The sequence below is a fragment of the Solea senegalensis genome, linkage group LG4, assembly GCF_019176455.1.
Source record: "Solea senegalensis isolate Sse05_10M linkage group LG4, IFAPA_SoseM_1, whole genome shotgun sequence".
Classification (NCBI taxonomy): Eukaryota; Metazoa; Chordata; class Actinopteri; order Pleuronectiformes; family Soleidae; genus Solea; species Solea senegalensis.
In genome coordinates this window covers 17,286,741-17,299,621 of record NC_058024.1, presented here as the reverse complement: position 1 = coordinate 17,299,621, position 12,881 = coordinate 17,286,741, and the positions used below count along the sequence as shown (strand labels likewise).

Below are 12,881 nucleotides of genomic sequence, written 5' to 3'. Positions count from 1 at the left end.
AATACTGCACACTGAATCTGAAAGTAAAACAAATCCATATTGTTGAAGGTGCTTACATTATGTGAAGCTCAGTTAAAAGGCATGTAAACACTGAAAGTGTTGGTACAGTATCCATGCTAAACATCTGTTTCTGGTCTATTGCCCGAGGCCTCAGTGGGAACCATTTATGTCATGTTCGTCTTAAGCCTAAAGATCTTCATCCGCCCTGTTCATGAGAACAACATTAAAGCGGTGATTCCTGACTATTGCCAGGGCAATCGGGGGGTTTTCTCCTTTTTTCTTTTTTTCTTTTCCACAGCCAAGTCTGTTGTGCCAAAACCACATTAACCACTCCAACCACAGTGGTGTGGTGCATGACTCATGTCCTTTGTTTTTGTCATGTAGCCAGGTTGAATCTACTCCGCCACAGACATGCGAATTTGTCTGTGTGTGTGTTTGCGTGGTGTAATTGCCTCTGTTTTTAAACTTGTGAGGAGAAGTGCATCACATCCTCTGCGGTGAGCTTCTGCGTGACCTGATAGTGTGACTGGAACATGATGAAGTGGACAGGCCTGTGCAGGCCTGATGAGCAGACCGCTTCCTCTCTGTGTACTGACACTATTTAAAGATCCTTCATGGGATCACGACCTGGAGAAGTTAATGTGACGAGAGCCATCTTAATGTCCAGCTGTGACGCGTTTCATTCAGTCCGTAACTTCCTCAAAGAGTGTGATTAATTCCTGTCATTATTATCAGACTCATAACACTTCAAGTAGACTCTCCATAAGTATGAATGTGTATTTACTGTCAATAAATGCTTTGAAATGCACTAACTTCATATTTATTTGATTATTATTACATTTAGAATGAAATGCCTGGATCTGATTATGTCCTTCTTTCCTATTGTACTATACACTTTAACGCATGTTTTGGCGGATCTTTTTAACTATTTATACACTGCGTTTATACACTGGAGTAAAAGCATTATACAGTATTTTAAATAAGTCATATAGCTTAGCTCATTTAGTTTAGCTCTCAGATAACCTCTGAAAATGGGTTGTAAAGTATAAAGTGAATTCCTGCTGAACCTATGGAAAAACTTGTGGAAGCTTTTTTTGACCCATGAAAGCTGATATTTAGGAGACTCAAGTTGTTCAAGGCTTAATTCAGACAGCGATGATATGCTATGTGCCAGGGTGGGTGTGGTACTAATGCACTGGAAAAACTGGATTTTGATTTAAGAGGAGCAGAGTGGAAAACTATGAAGCAGGGAGGACACACCGTGTTTCTCACTGTCACTCCGGTTTACAAGGTTTGTTGAAGCCAGAGAATGAACCGATAAAATGTGCTTTTATGACACAAACTGTCATATTGACTAGGTTGTACCTTGTTTGTTTTTGGATGTGGTTGCAAACCTGCATCACTGGGTTTGAGGCTGAGCAAATCAAAAAGGGAGAGCCACTGTGTTGACTTGAAGTTGGAGAAAAGTAGCCACATTATATGAGTTTCATTTCATTCACTGCACATATTTTAGTGTATTGTTCACATGGTTTTATTTAGGGATGAGGCAGCTGGTGATAGCCCACATTTCCGGCCCGGCAGGATGAGTTCTGCGGACTTTGTTTTTCTTTTTCCTCTAACTCTGTGAAGTTAACTTTTGAAGTTTGAAGTGAAATGCCTTTACAATCACACAATGGACTGCCATGGAATTTTCTTTTTGAAATATTACCCTCAGGATGAATGTTTTAAGCGAAATGGCTTGATAGTATAACTTATTTACATCAATCTTAACAAGCTCCTGACGCATTTTCAGGAATGATATTGTGAATTTTTCACTTTCCTTTAAAAAACAAGAATAAAAACCACCTCTGACTTTTGTATGTCGTGTATATTTTTGTGAGGAACACAATTTTTTTTATTTTGCATAACATTTAAAAAAAAAAAACTCAGATACTTATACTACAAACAATACCACAAAAAACATTCCCATCCACTTAAGCTGTAACTTGTGTTTCGTTTATCATTTAGAACATGCTAAACTAAGATATGTTAACATATAGCTCAATGCACCTACTGTGCCCAGTGACAACAGCCTCACATAGCTGTTAGCATTTCATTTTCATATCCTGTGGGGAGCTGGAAGGGGGGATGAATGAATGAATGAATGAATGAATGAATTTCACAAATAGCACCACTGTTGTAGAGGCTTATCTGAGAAACATGGTCAACCCCTGCTCTCTGGTGACAAACTGTCTGTCCACATAACTAAGATGAGTGACTGAAGTTATGAAAGAGCGCCTTGTTTAGCGCCGTAGTTTTGTCTTCCAGGGGATTTTAGTCCGATAAAGCGGCATTTTCTTTTCATAATTGTTCAAGGAAACGGTCAAATCTGATCAGATATAATTTGACGAAAGGTGTAATTTGATGAAAGCTGGAAGTGTAAGGTTTAAAAAAAATGTCTCTTGATGTTTACAGCCAAAGTTTAAGAATCTGGCACCAAACCAGAACATTTTATTGCCGGCCTTTGCTGTGTAGTCCCCTGCACAACACTGCTGTTACCATGGCAGGGAATGTTTCAAGTTTTTACTATATTTTTTTATTTATTTATAAAAAAAAAAAAGAAGAAGAAGTTAGATACAGGTATTTGTTATTTTCATAAATGACTCATAATTACTGTTAGTATTTTTTCCGCTCACTAACACATTCAGGGTCACAACCATTCTGCTTACTTTCCCTTCACATTTTATACAAGCTTCAATAATGACGGTTTATGTATTAAACTGTGTCGTCATTGTTTTGTACAGCTCGCAGAACAAAAGACAATGATGAGAAGAAAGCCAGGAGGCGAAAAATGCAGCAGATCGTATCTTTATCAGTCGCCATTTCACTTTGAATAAACCACATTGTGTGCTCCGTGAATCACCTTTTTCTTGGTTCTGTCCAAACATAACAGCACATTGATAACAGAGTTTTGCCTGAACACTTTTAAGAAAAGAATAATAAAATAAAATAAAAATCCTAAACTTAAAACAAAAGAAAATAAGGGCACAAAATTAAAATATAGAGACACTTAAAATACTTCAAAAAAAGAGACACGGAGGACATGTTATATAAATAATGTACCAAACAGTTTTCGCTTAACATATTTACAACTTTGCATTAATATTATGTGTAAATAAAAACTTACATCATTATGAAAAAGTGCTTTTGATAGCTGGAATGTGATGCTTCCCTTTAAATTACAATACTTCTCTGTGGATTTGTTATCCGTCCTTCATAGTGCAATAATATATATATATATATAAATATACATAAAAAAGTGAGTTCTGCCTTTTTTTCCCTACTGGCATCCTCTCCGGTAACAGATGTTCTTCAACAGATAGGCATCGTTCCATTTGCAGAGCTGGTGTTGACATGAAACGAAGAGACAGAGCAAGTCAGTTTGAGCTTCATTCTCATAAAAGGTGCACAACACAATTCTCTGGCTTTACTTCAAATCATTTTGGGCTTCATTCATCATTAATGAAGTTCCTAAGAAAATTCCACGACACAATAATGACATATTCTTGTACTGATTATAAAAGTCCATAATGCTACGTGAAAAATGAAATCAATTACTGTACAAATCACAAGTGAACAGTTTGATTTTCCACAGTATAGTAAAATGTGTGATTTTATTGTTTTTATTTAAGGACAAATCCAAAAGAAGAAACTATTGATGAATTTCAAAATCACCAGCCCACATCAGAAGGTCTTAACAAGAATTTTTGATGAATGATGCCCATAAGAGAATTTAAATGAATTAGTGAACAGTAATTAAATATTTTTTTGAGTTATTTTTTTTTAAAGGGATGAATACATGAGTTTACAAATACCTGAGTGAGGAGGGCAACCTAAAGATTTTGGAACTGTAATAACTCCGGCTTCAGGTCTTCTCTGGTGTCATATGAGCTATAGTGTCACCAAATAAGGAATCTGTGTCAGCACTGTTGTGTTACGTTGTTCTTATATTAGAGTTGTATTAGTTCACCAAAGGATTGTTGGATTGCATTCTTGATCAGCATTCGGCGACGTTAGTGTTAAAGTCAGCGTTGAACTCGGCTTAATGCACTGAAGCTTATTTAGAAGTATACAGGTAATGAGAAGCATGTTTAAGGAGAGTTTCCGTATTTTTATTGCTTCAGCATGAAAGATGAAAGATAAAAGAATCAAAAAAATGTTGGGGATTGTGATTATTAAAAACATTTGTCCTGATTCATTCCAACATGGAGAGAAATGTTGCCCTGAAGCAGTTTTGTTCACAGCAGGTGATACAGTGTTAAAGAATTTCCTGTTGACTTCCCTCATTCCTCAGGTCCGGAAACACAGACATCTAGATTTCCTTAAACGGGTCAAAAGCTAAAAAGCAGCGTGGAAACTGAAATCGGCACAGAGTTAGTCTTGTTGTTACTTCGCTTCACGTTTCATTGCTCACACAAATGTGTGCCAGTACTGAGCCATATACTTTACTGCTTTTATGACAACGTCAAAAAGGTGAGAGGAGCAGACATGAAAAAAGCAACAGCAGGAAAGGAAGGGGAAAGAAAGATGAAGCCAAAATCAAGTAGAACCAATGCAGAAAGAGTAAAATAGTGGATCTCACCCTTTTCTCCTCAGAAGAAACTTGTATAAAAACCCGACCATTATTAAAATTACAACTGTAAAGAAAAGTAAAGTTATTGCTTTTTGTATTTCAAATGTAGTACATGAGTTAGCGTGTGCAATCCAACAAGGAAAAACAGGACATTACCTGAAACGCACACAACAGTGATGATGACAGGCACATGTCCTGAAAGACACATTCAAAGGTAAATGCAGGGCAAATAAATAACCCAGCATATTTATACTACACAGGAATGGGACTGAATTAATAACTCACCATTATCCTTGCTGGTATCTACAGTACCACCATGCATGTCTGCAAGTATAAACCCACACAATTACTATGGTAATGAGTATTTAAATGTCAAGGGCAACAAGAGAGAGTCAAGCCACATCAACACACACACACACACACACACACACACACAGGATCTGAACATCTCATTTACTGATTTCAAGCCACTATGTGAACATTAATGGGTAACTGTAGGATCCTTCAAATGTATATAACAATCTATTTTCCTACGCAGGGAAAAACCGTGACATTTCATCTGCTTTTATCTGCAGGAAATTAAAACAAACACAAAAGAGATTATAATTATTATTTGCAATGGTTAGTTAAACGAAGAAAGGGCGACTGACAACAACCTAGTGCCTGTTAGACGAAGACACAAACTTATTAATCTAGCTATAGAAAGAGCCATCATTTGCCGAATTATGGCACGGCTGTGTGCGGTGGCTTCCTTCGCAGAGTCTCTGCTTGTCTGGCAACTGCTCAGTGGCAAGAAATAGTCTGACACTGAACCCCACACCACTCTATAAACTGCAACTGCAAATTAACGGACCCGTTGAAATGTCTCCTTATTCTATTTTGAATAACTACTGTATCAATGTTAACGGACCTGTCTGAAAATGGACTACACAAAGTACCTCCCTCTTTAACGCTTAATGATCGGAAGCTTGGTGTCCACCATTGTTGGTGTCCATTCTGGCTGTGTAGTGTACAAAAGTGATTTTAAAGGCTCAGGTTGGAATATTTGCGTGACATGATTTGATTGGCTGAGGCACACACTGCCTTAGGATATTGAACCTTACAACTTTTAATACACGCAACGTGAGTGAAGTGAAGCAATGCAGTTGGAAATACTTCATTGAAAGTAAATGAAAAGCGTCTCAGTCAAGTTTAAGAATGTAACGCTGTACGTGTACCTTTGCTAAATAGAGCAGAATAACCATACAATATCTTAGTCTTAGACTGGAAATGTCTTAAGAGGAACAACAACAATGATAATAATTATACAAAAAAGAAAAGAATCCATCTATACCTCGATTCGCCGACGCTGGTGATGTTACGCTGGTCGTAGCTTTAACATCAGCTGTGAAAATGCCTCTGCCACCTTTGAACAGAAGGATGGAAGTAATTGAGGATGAGAGAACAATGCCTTGACATGCTGACAAGCCATTTCTGAAACATGCATCACACTCTTCATGCTTCTACGAGCAGCGTCTAAAACGCTTTTTTAGCTTAATTACGTGCCGTTGTGTGCAGACATGTTCCCGTACCTTGTGTAGACGGTGGGCCAGTTGTTATAGTTTTACCTCTGTGAGTTGTGGATGGGGCAGTTAAATCTGTGGAAGTGGACACTGGTATCACATGGAAAAAAAAAATCACTGTTGTCAAAAATATCTTTGATATTCAGGAAAGTCCTCTTAAAGTGACAGTTCAGATTTATTAGGTAATGACACATAGTCTGTGCTGACTGTGCCGTTTCCACTCCCTGGGCTGAGAAACGCCCTACAATGCAGAAGCTCACTTACACTGAAAACAAGGGGGGAAAAAAACTATTTAGCCTCTCATCAAAAGGTTCACCAATAAAACATACCTTAACTTAAGTCTAACATATCTCTTAAGAATAATGTTTGCTGCTTTTTCACCCTTTTCAACTGAAAACTGAAGAGAAAATCAGGAACATGACGGCACACAGGATCTGTTGATTCACCGCTGACGCCATCAATAAATGTGTCATTTTGGGACTGCAGTGTTTGATGTGAAGACACATCCTCCTGATTGTGGGGAGTGGACAGTTTACAGAGTTACAGTCAGAAATGGGTGTTCAACAGTGAGATGAAACAGCAAACATATTCTGGAGATCTTGTAGACTTAAACAGGAGGGAATTTTATTAACTGAGCCTTTGATTAAGAGCCAAAAATCTGTTTTTCCTTGCATCCCTGCTGGCAGCCACGTTTTCAATGAGAGCATGCCGGCCCGTCTCATGCTGGTTCTCAGTGAAAGGGGAGTGCTGTGGGCACTTAAAGCACAGTCAGCCATGACTCTTGGGGCTTTTCCATTATACAGTTCTAGCACGGCTCGGCTCACCTTGGCTCGACTCGACTCTACATAGTTTTTTTGCTTTACCATTCGGAATAGTACCTGGTGTTTTTTGATTACCTACCCTGGTGAGGTTCTAAGCGAGCGCAGACCCCGCCCACATTGAGGAGGTGCTATAGTTAGTGTTGTAGTACTTGAGATCGGTCTTGGTCTCAAGACCACATTTTGAAGGTCTTGGTCTCGTCTCGGAATCAACTGCATTTTTACTCGCTCTTGTCTTGGTCTCGGACAAAGCGGACTCTGGATTTTATTTCAAGACCAGCCAAGACCTGAGAACTGTGGGGATATCAATAAATTGCCTGTGCATTTTTGGATTAACTTAAAGTTAAAGTTAATATCATCACTGTGATTTTGCGTAAATCGTTTTGCTTCGGGTACAACCAATAAATTGACTCATTTATCATTCGAAATTTTTGTCACCGTTAACGACTGTCACCCCTCCCGCCCCCTTTCACACGCCCCCCACAAAAGTGCATGTGAGTGACAGGAGAAGAGGCCGTGAGAAGATGTCAGCCAACTCATCTATAATAAAATTTGGTTTCCTTTTTGTGCATAAATACCTCCAAAAGAAAACACAGCGCAACGTGTAAATTCTGCAAAGCGACACTAACGGTCTTGGTCTTGTCTCGGTCTCGACCCCTCAAGTCCTTGGTCTCGTCTTGGTCTCGGTTTAGGTGGTCTCGACTACAACACTAGCTATAGTACTGAAAAACGAGGTACCTGACACCAAACCGAGCAGAGCCGAGCCAAGTTGGGCTACAACAGTGTCATGGAAAAGCGCCATAATGTGTCAGTAACTCGTGCAACCACACTTCAATAACTACTGAACTATCCCTTTAATGTATTTCTTATTTAGTGAGGATACAAATCATATGATATACTGTAACGTAATAATTTAGCATTGTTTCATTTAATGATAAAGTATATAACATGAATATTTATATACCTTGTGGTGGAAGTGTAGATATGTCTAGCGTAATCGGCCCTTCTGTCGTCACATCTACAAATGAAAAGACGGCTGAATTCATCTATGGGTTGTGAAGTTGGCGGTGTGACACACATGTACACTTAATGTCACAGAACATGCAACAACTGAGCAAAAAACAAGACATTTCTTTGTTACACTGTCCACTTGTAGGAAAAGTATACCAAGTGCAGTGTTTTTATTTGACAACACTTTGTTACCTTTGGTTTGTCTCGTCGCTGTAACATTGATTTGTAAGCTGTTATAGAGCAGTAAAAAAAAAAAAAAGTTGCATGGTGTTACATTATTTTGTTAAAGAGGGTTTGAGCGTGACCATTAGTAGAGAAAAACACTTAACGTGAGAATAAAGGGTTAGAAGGGGTAAAATGGGGGTATTTCAAGATGCCTGCGCTGTGAACAGTGGTGTCCAGGCTCAGTGTCCCCATGGCAACACCTACACGCATGTTCGATGTCCTTAATTAAAAACAATTTATGACATAAATATTTGTTTAAAATGAAGTGCTTGAAGCTGCAAACTTGCTCCAGAAAGACGATCTTAAAAGCCTCTCACATAGTTTATGGTTAGTGGCTTTTTGGGGGTGTTTTTGGAATGTTGTAATCTATTTACTGCAAACCTTGCATAAATTACATTAAGCTCACACACAGCCAGTGTTTTTATTTTAAACTAATTTCACGAGGCAGGAAACTTGTATTTTTGTACAGTTTTGTACACGTGCACAATTGTGTGGTTTATTGAGGCAGATATATCTGTCACCTGAGAGTCGTTTGAGAAGAAATCACCTACATTAGAATGTAATATAAATGGAACCGTCAATAGGGAACACAGCTCTTTTTGTCATCTAACTCCCTGATTTTAGAATGGAAATAGAATTAGTATTAGCATTATTTATTATTAGAAAACAGAAACAAGTCAAGTTGCTCCAACCAAAAATAGAATTACATACAAACTATAAGACTTTGCTATAATAGAAATTTAAGTAGAAAGAAATATGTCTCGTCTTGGCCAAGACTCTCTGTAAAATAGATTTGTAATATCAACGAGGCTTTGAAATGTGAAATGAATTGATACTGAGCCAAGGTCAGTCAATAATGAGCTTTAGACTAGAATATTCTTAAGGCTTTGTCCACTCTCATCAGAATAACTGGTAATCTGTAGATAAATACACACACACGAAAGCAGTGGACTTACTTTTACATTCAGGAGGCTGAGGATCAAATCCACCCGTTTCACTGCACATGATGGTGCCCGTGCCACTCAGGGTGTATCCTTCATCACACTCGAACTGTATGGTTTCGCCATATCTGGGGTCATACTGAGAATCCCACAGTATTCTGCCATTGGTCACTTTTGTAGGTTTCGCACACGTCACAGCTGAGGCACACACAAACGTTCACTTATTCACAAACATTCACTTCACAGCAGAAATGAAAAGAAAACCACTACTTCACATGGTTGTCACATAAACTGACACAAAAAGAGACATTTACTTTCACAATTGGCTTTTCCACTCCATCCTTTAGCATAGCACTGTTTGTAGCTCGATCCTCTGATCTGGTATCTGTTGACAGATGAAGGAAAATGAGTGTCTGCAGAGATTCGAAGAGGAAGCTGATGAGGGACCACGACAGACGACTGTTGTAGGAGGATGTTTGTTCTTTGTTAGAGGATATTGTTTAACGTATATAATGTTTTTACTGCCTTGTTATCTCCTCTCATTGTGTGACAACACTCCAGTGCTGCTCTTAAGCAAACAAACTTGCACTTTCAATATCCACCTGTTGCTAAACTCGCTAAGAGGTCTCCAACTTGCGGGCCACACGCAGCCCGCATTTCTTTTGGCCCACCACATAATATCAACGTTATTTTTGTATGTTTGAATGTTTGTTTGTTTTTTATTCATAGATTTGTTTTGGATCATAAATATGTTTCTATTATGACCTATATATTGTTCCATATCAAAACAAACACTTTTATTTTGAAATTCTGTGAAATATCGTCAATTTTCAGCTCATATTGCCCACCCCCGACTTTTTTTTCACCAGACTAGATGCTCAGTGGCCTCCAGGTAAATCATAGTTTAAGACCCCTGCCTTCAATTAACAAAATTTGGTTCAATGTTTACAAAAATAAAACAGACAGCAGGACAGTTGCATATGTGGATGAACACATGTAACGTCTGGTGTAAGTGAAGCATCTTATTTAGGTCATTTGGCGAATCTGACAACCACATGCAGTGATTTAAACTGGGATCACAGTAACTGTTTTTAAAAGGTTAAAGGTCGTTGTTGTGTATATTTTACGAGGTGCAACTGAAACCATACACCCATGATCATTCAAATGCAATGGAAATGTATTTTCAACTAACGGAAGACTAAATTCCTTCAGAATTACATCAGGAACCTTATATCAACAACCCTCTCAAGGCAAAACGAGAGCCAGGTTTCTAATCAGTGAAACTATGAACACATTCTGGCACAGCCTTTATTTGTCTTTTATTCCATTTAAAGACTAAGGCATCAAGCATGATGTCAGTCATATTCTGTATGTTGCCAGTAGATCTAGTGAGAACAGAACATGATGAACACGATAATTGACTGAGTGATTATCACTGGAGCCTCTGAACATTAAGACATATATCACTATTTAATTTCAGATATATAGGACAGTTATACTCACCCTTTATCACAGATGACTTTTATTACGGCACCAAACAGAGTACCAGAAGTGATATTAAAACTCATATTTGCCTGAGGTCTGGGAGGACCACAGTCCATCTCTGTAAAGACAAACAAAAACATTGCTGCTGGGCGTTTGCTCATTAAGAGTCAGTAGAGTTGTGATTCAAAGTTGACAGGACTCACTTCTACAGACGAGACTGGGTTCAGTCCAATTTGCAGAGGTGCAGGTAATAATCCCACTACCACTTTCAGCAATGAATCCATTAGCACACTCTACAGAGGCAACAGAGCCTTCAGGGAAATCATTCATTAGAAGTGAATCAGTCGTGAGGACGGTGTTTCCACCACCCTGAGGTTTCGAGCAGGCTAAGTTGGCTAAGAAAAAAAATAGAAAAAGAAGAAAGATCAACAACTAACGACATCTTATTGTTTCATAATGCAGACAAGAGGAAGCCTTTGTTTCCATTAAAAAAAAAAGTCTCATGCATTTTTATTTGGGCGATACACAGTCCATGTTAAGTAAATAAATCACCAATAAAAGATTTTTTGTGGTTGCTCTTAATTAATTAGGTACAGTTACAGATATGTAAAGTATGAGTAGAGCCAGAGGTCTCAAACTTATGGTTTGCAGGCCAAATGCGGGCCCAACTATCAATTTCATGTGGCCCGCCACCTAATTTCAAGTTATAATTAGATATTTCAATTACATTTAGCTATCACATATATAATCAAATCAAACACTTTTATTTTGAAATTATGTGAACTATGGAAGCAGTGGACTTACTTACCACTGGAATTTATTATGTATACATATATGTATATATATATATATATATGTATATATATATATATATATATATATATATATATATATATATATATATACACATAATATATGTATATACATATATAAATATATATATATATACATGAGTTTTCTCAAGTGAGATCCAAAATAATTAGATAACAAATACGAAAGTCGATAATTATATTGCCTATTAGCAATTTTATATAATATCTGAGGCCAAATAAAACATTATTAACCAATAATATTTGGAGGAGTACACATTAAAGTACAACTATTGTCGCATGTAACAGACAGTTTCCCAGAAAATTCAAACAATGTTCATCTAAAATGTGGAGGAATTCATACTCTGGCTGTATCGTAAGTGAAACTTGTTTGTAAACAACACTTTTCCCCTCACACTTTACAGCAAACACTACTCATTACGTATTCATAGTTTACGCACTTTTTTTTGTACAAACGTGTGTTAAGTTAGTGGAAGCACACGGTGTATTAATTTGTCACGGTTGTTTTTGCTGTTGACATAAGTGTTTTTTAAACTCTGCTGTGACAAACTTTATCTCACTAAAACAGACCGTCACGCTGGTGTTTTACTGACCTGCTGCTCTGAGGACAAACAGATGGATTAACAGCAGATAAGGTCGCCGTCCGCACGAGTCCAGGAAACAGTCCATGTCGAAGGAGACAAAATAAAAGCGGTTCCGTCTCTGTGTGAGTGTCGGTCCTGCTGCTTCAGGGGAAAGTGTCGCCGGGACGAGAGTCTGTTTTAAAGTGAGCCGGAGTCACCACTTCAACTCAGCACACTCCAACTTCTACGCTGGTCAAGCTAACTTCAACAGGTAAATTGACCAACATATTTTCACAATAAAAGAAGCAGTAGTCTTTCCTTGAAACTGGGCTTCAACCATATTTGAACTTCTTAAAGGGCTAGTTCAGGTTTCATGACACACCATCACATTTTGCGTTCTTTTTTGGTTCTATTTCTGTTTGATTGTGTTGTATGTCTATTATCTGTCCTTTAACTACTACAACATGTGCATTTCCCCAGTGTGGGATCAATCACACAAAGCCTTTTTAACATTCTGGAAACACCATACCAGATTTTCTGTGACATCATTTAACTGTTTAAAAAAGACATTTTTGACAGTCTGACGTACTGTACTTGAGTTCAGTACATACTTGTCTTATTTTGAAAGGCAGAGCGGAACATGTTGCTATTAAATCGTAATTGACTGACTGTACCAGTGTATGGTCTGAACTAGTGATGGACAGCGGGCAAAAATAACCTCCTCACAATTAAGGAGGAAAAGGCTCTTTTTTAAATTTGTTTAAATTTTTTTAAAATTTTATTTCATTTTTTACATGAATACAATGTTACAACTTTGTGAAAGTGAACCCTGGG

At 37.8% G+C, this 12,881-nt stretch overlaps 1 protein-coding gene across 3 annotated transcripts; it reads right to left on the bottom strand.

Annotated features, from left to right (window-relative positions):
* Positions 1-3,027: 3,027 nt before the first annotated feature.
* On the bottom strand, positions 3,028-12,317 carry im:7151449 (complement decay-accelerating factor). Of its 3 annotated transcripts, none has more exons than XM_044022899.1 (13): positions 12,078-12,317; positions 10,858-11,049; positions 10,673-10,772; positions 9,484-9,554; positions 9,185-9,367; positions 7,957-8,010; positions 6,184-6,249; positions 5,946-6,017; positions 4,898-4,936; positions 4,769-4,807; positions 4,622-4,676; positions 3,855-3,930; positions 3,028-3,382 (listed from the first exon to the last, which is right to left on the bottom strand). In XM_044022899.1, exons 1-12 carry the CDS (start codon positions 12,151-12,153, stop codon positions 3,873-3,875), a joined length of 1,005 nt encoding a protein of 334 aa, XP_043878834.1. In that variant the 5' UTR covers positions 12,154-12,317; the 3' UTR covers positions 3,028-3,382; positions 3,855-3,872. The 3 variants fall into 3 exon arrangements, with proteins under 3 accessions (XP_043878834.1, XP_043878833.1, XP_043878835.1); XM_044022898.1 differs by having other exon boundaries at positions 6,184-6,264; positions 12,078-12,315; XM_044022900.1 differs by lacking the exon at positions 3,855-3,930 and having other exon boundaries at positions 3,050-3,382; positions 6,184-6,264; positions 12,078-12,316.
* Between the last annotated feature and the right edge of the window lie 564 nt (positions 12,318-12,881).

Coding starts and splice junctions, on each gene's coding strand:
- im:7151449 (XM_044022898.1), bottom strand. CDS start 12,153: ATGGACTGTTTCCTGGACTCGTGCGGACGGCGACCTTATCTGCTGTTA. Junction 10,773..10,857: donor ACCCAGTCTCGTCTGTAGAA/GTGAGTCCTGTC, acceptor TTGTCTTTACAG/AGATGGACTGTGGTCCTCCC. Junction 8,011..9,184: donor TCAGCCTCCTGAATGTAAAA/GTAAGTCCACTG, acceptor TTTCATTTGTAG/ATGTGACGACAGAAGGGCCG.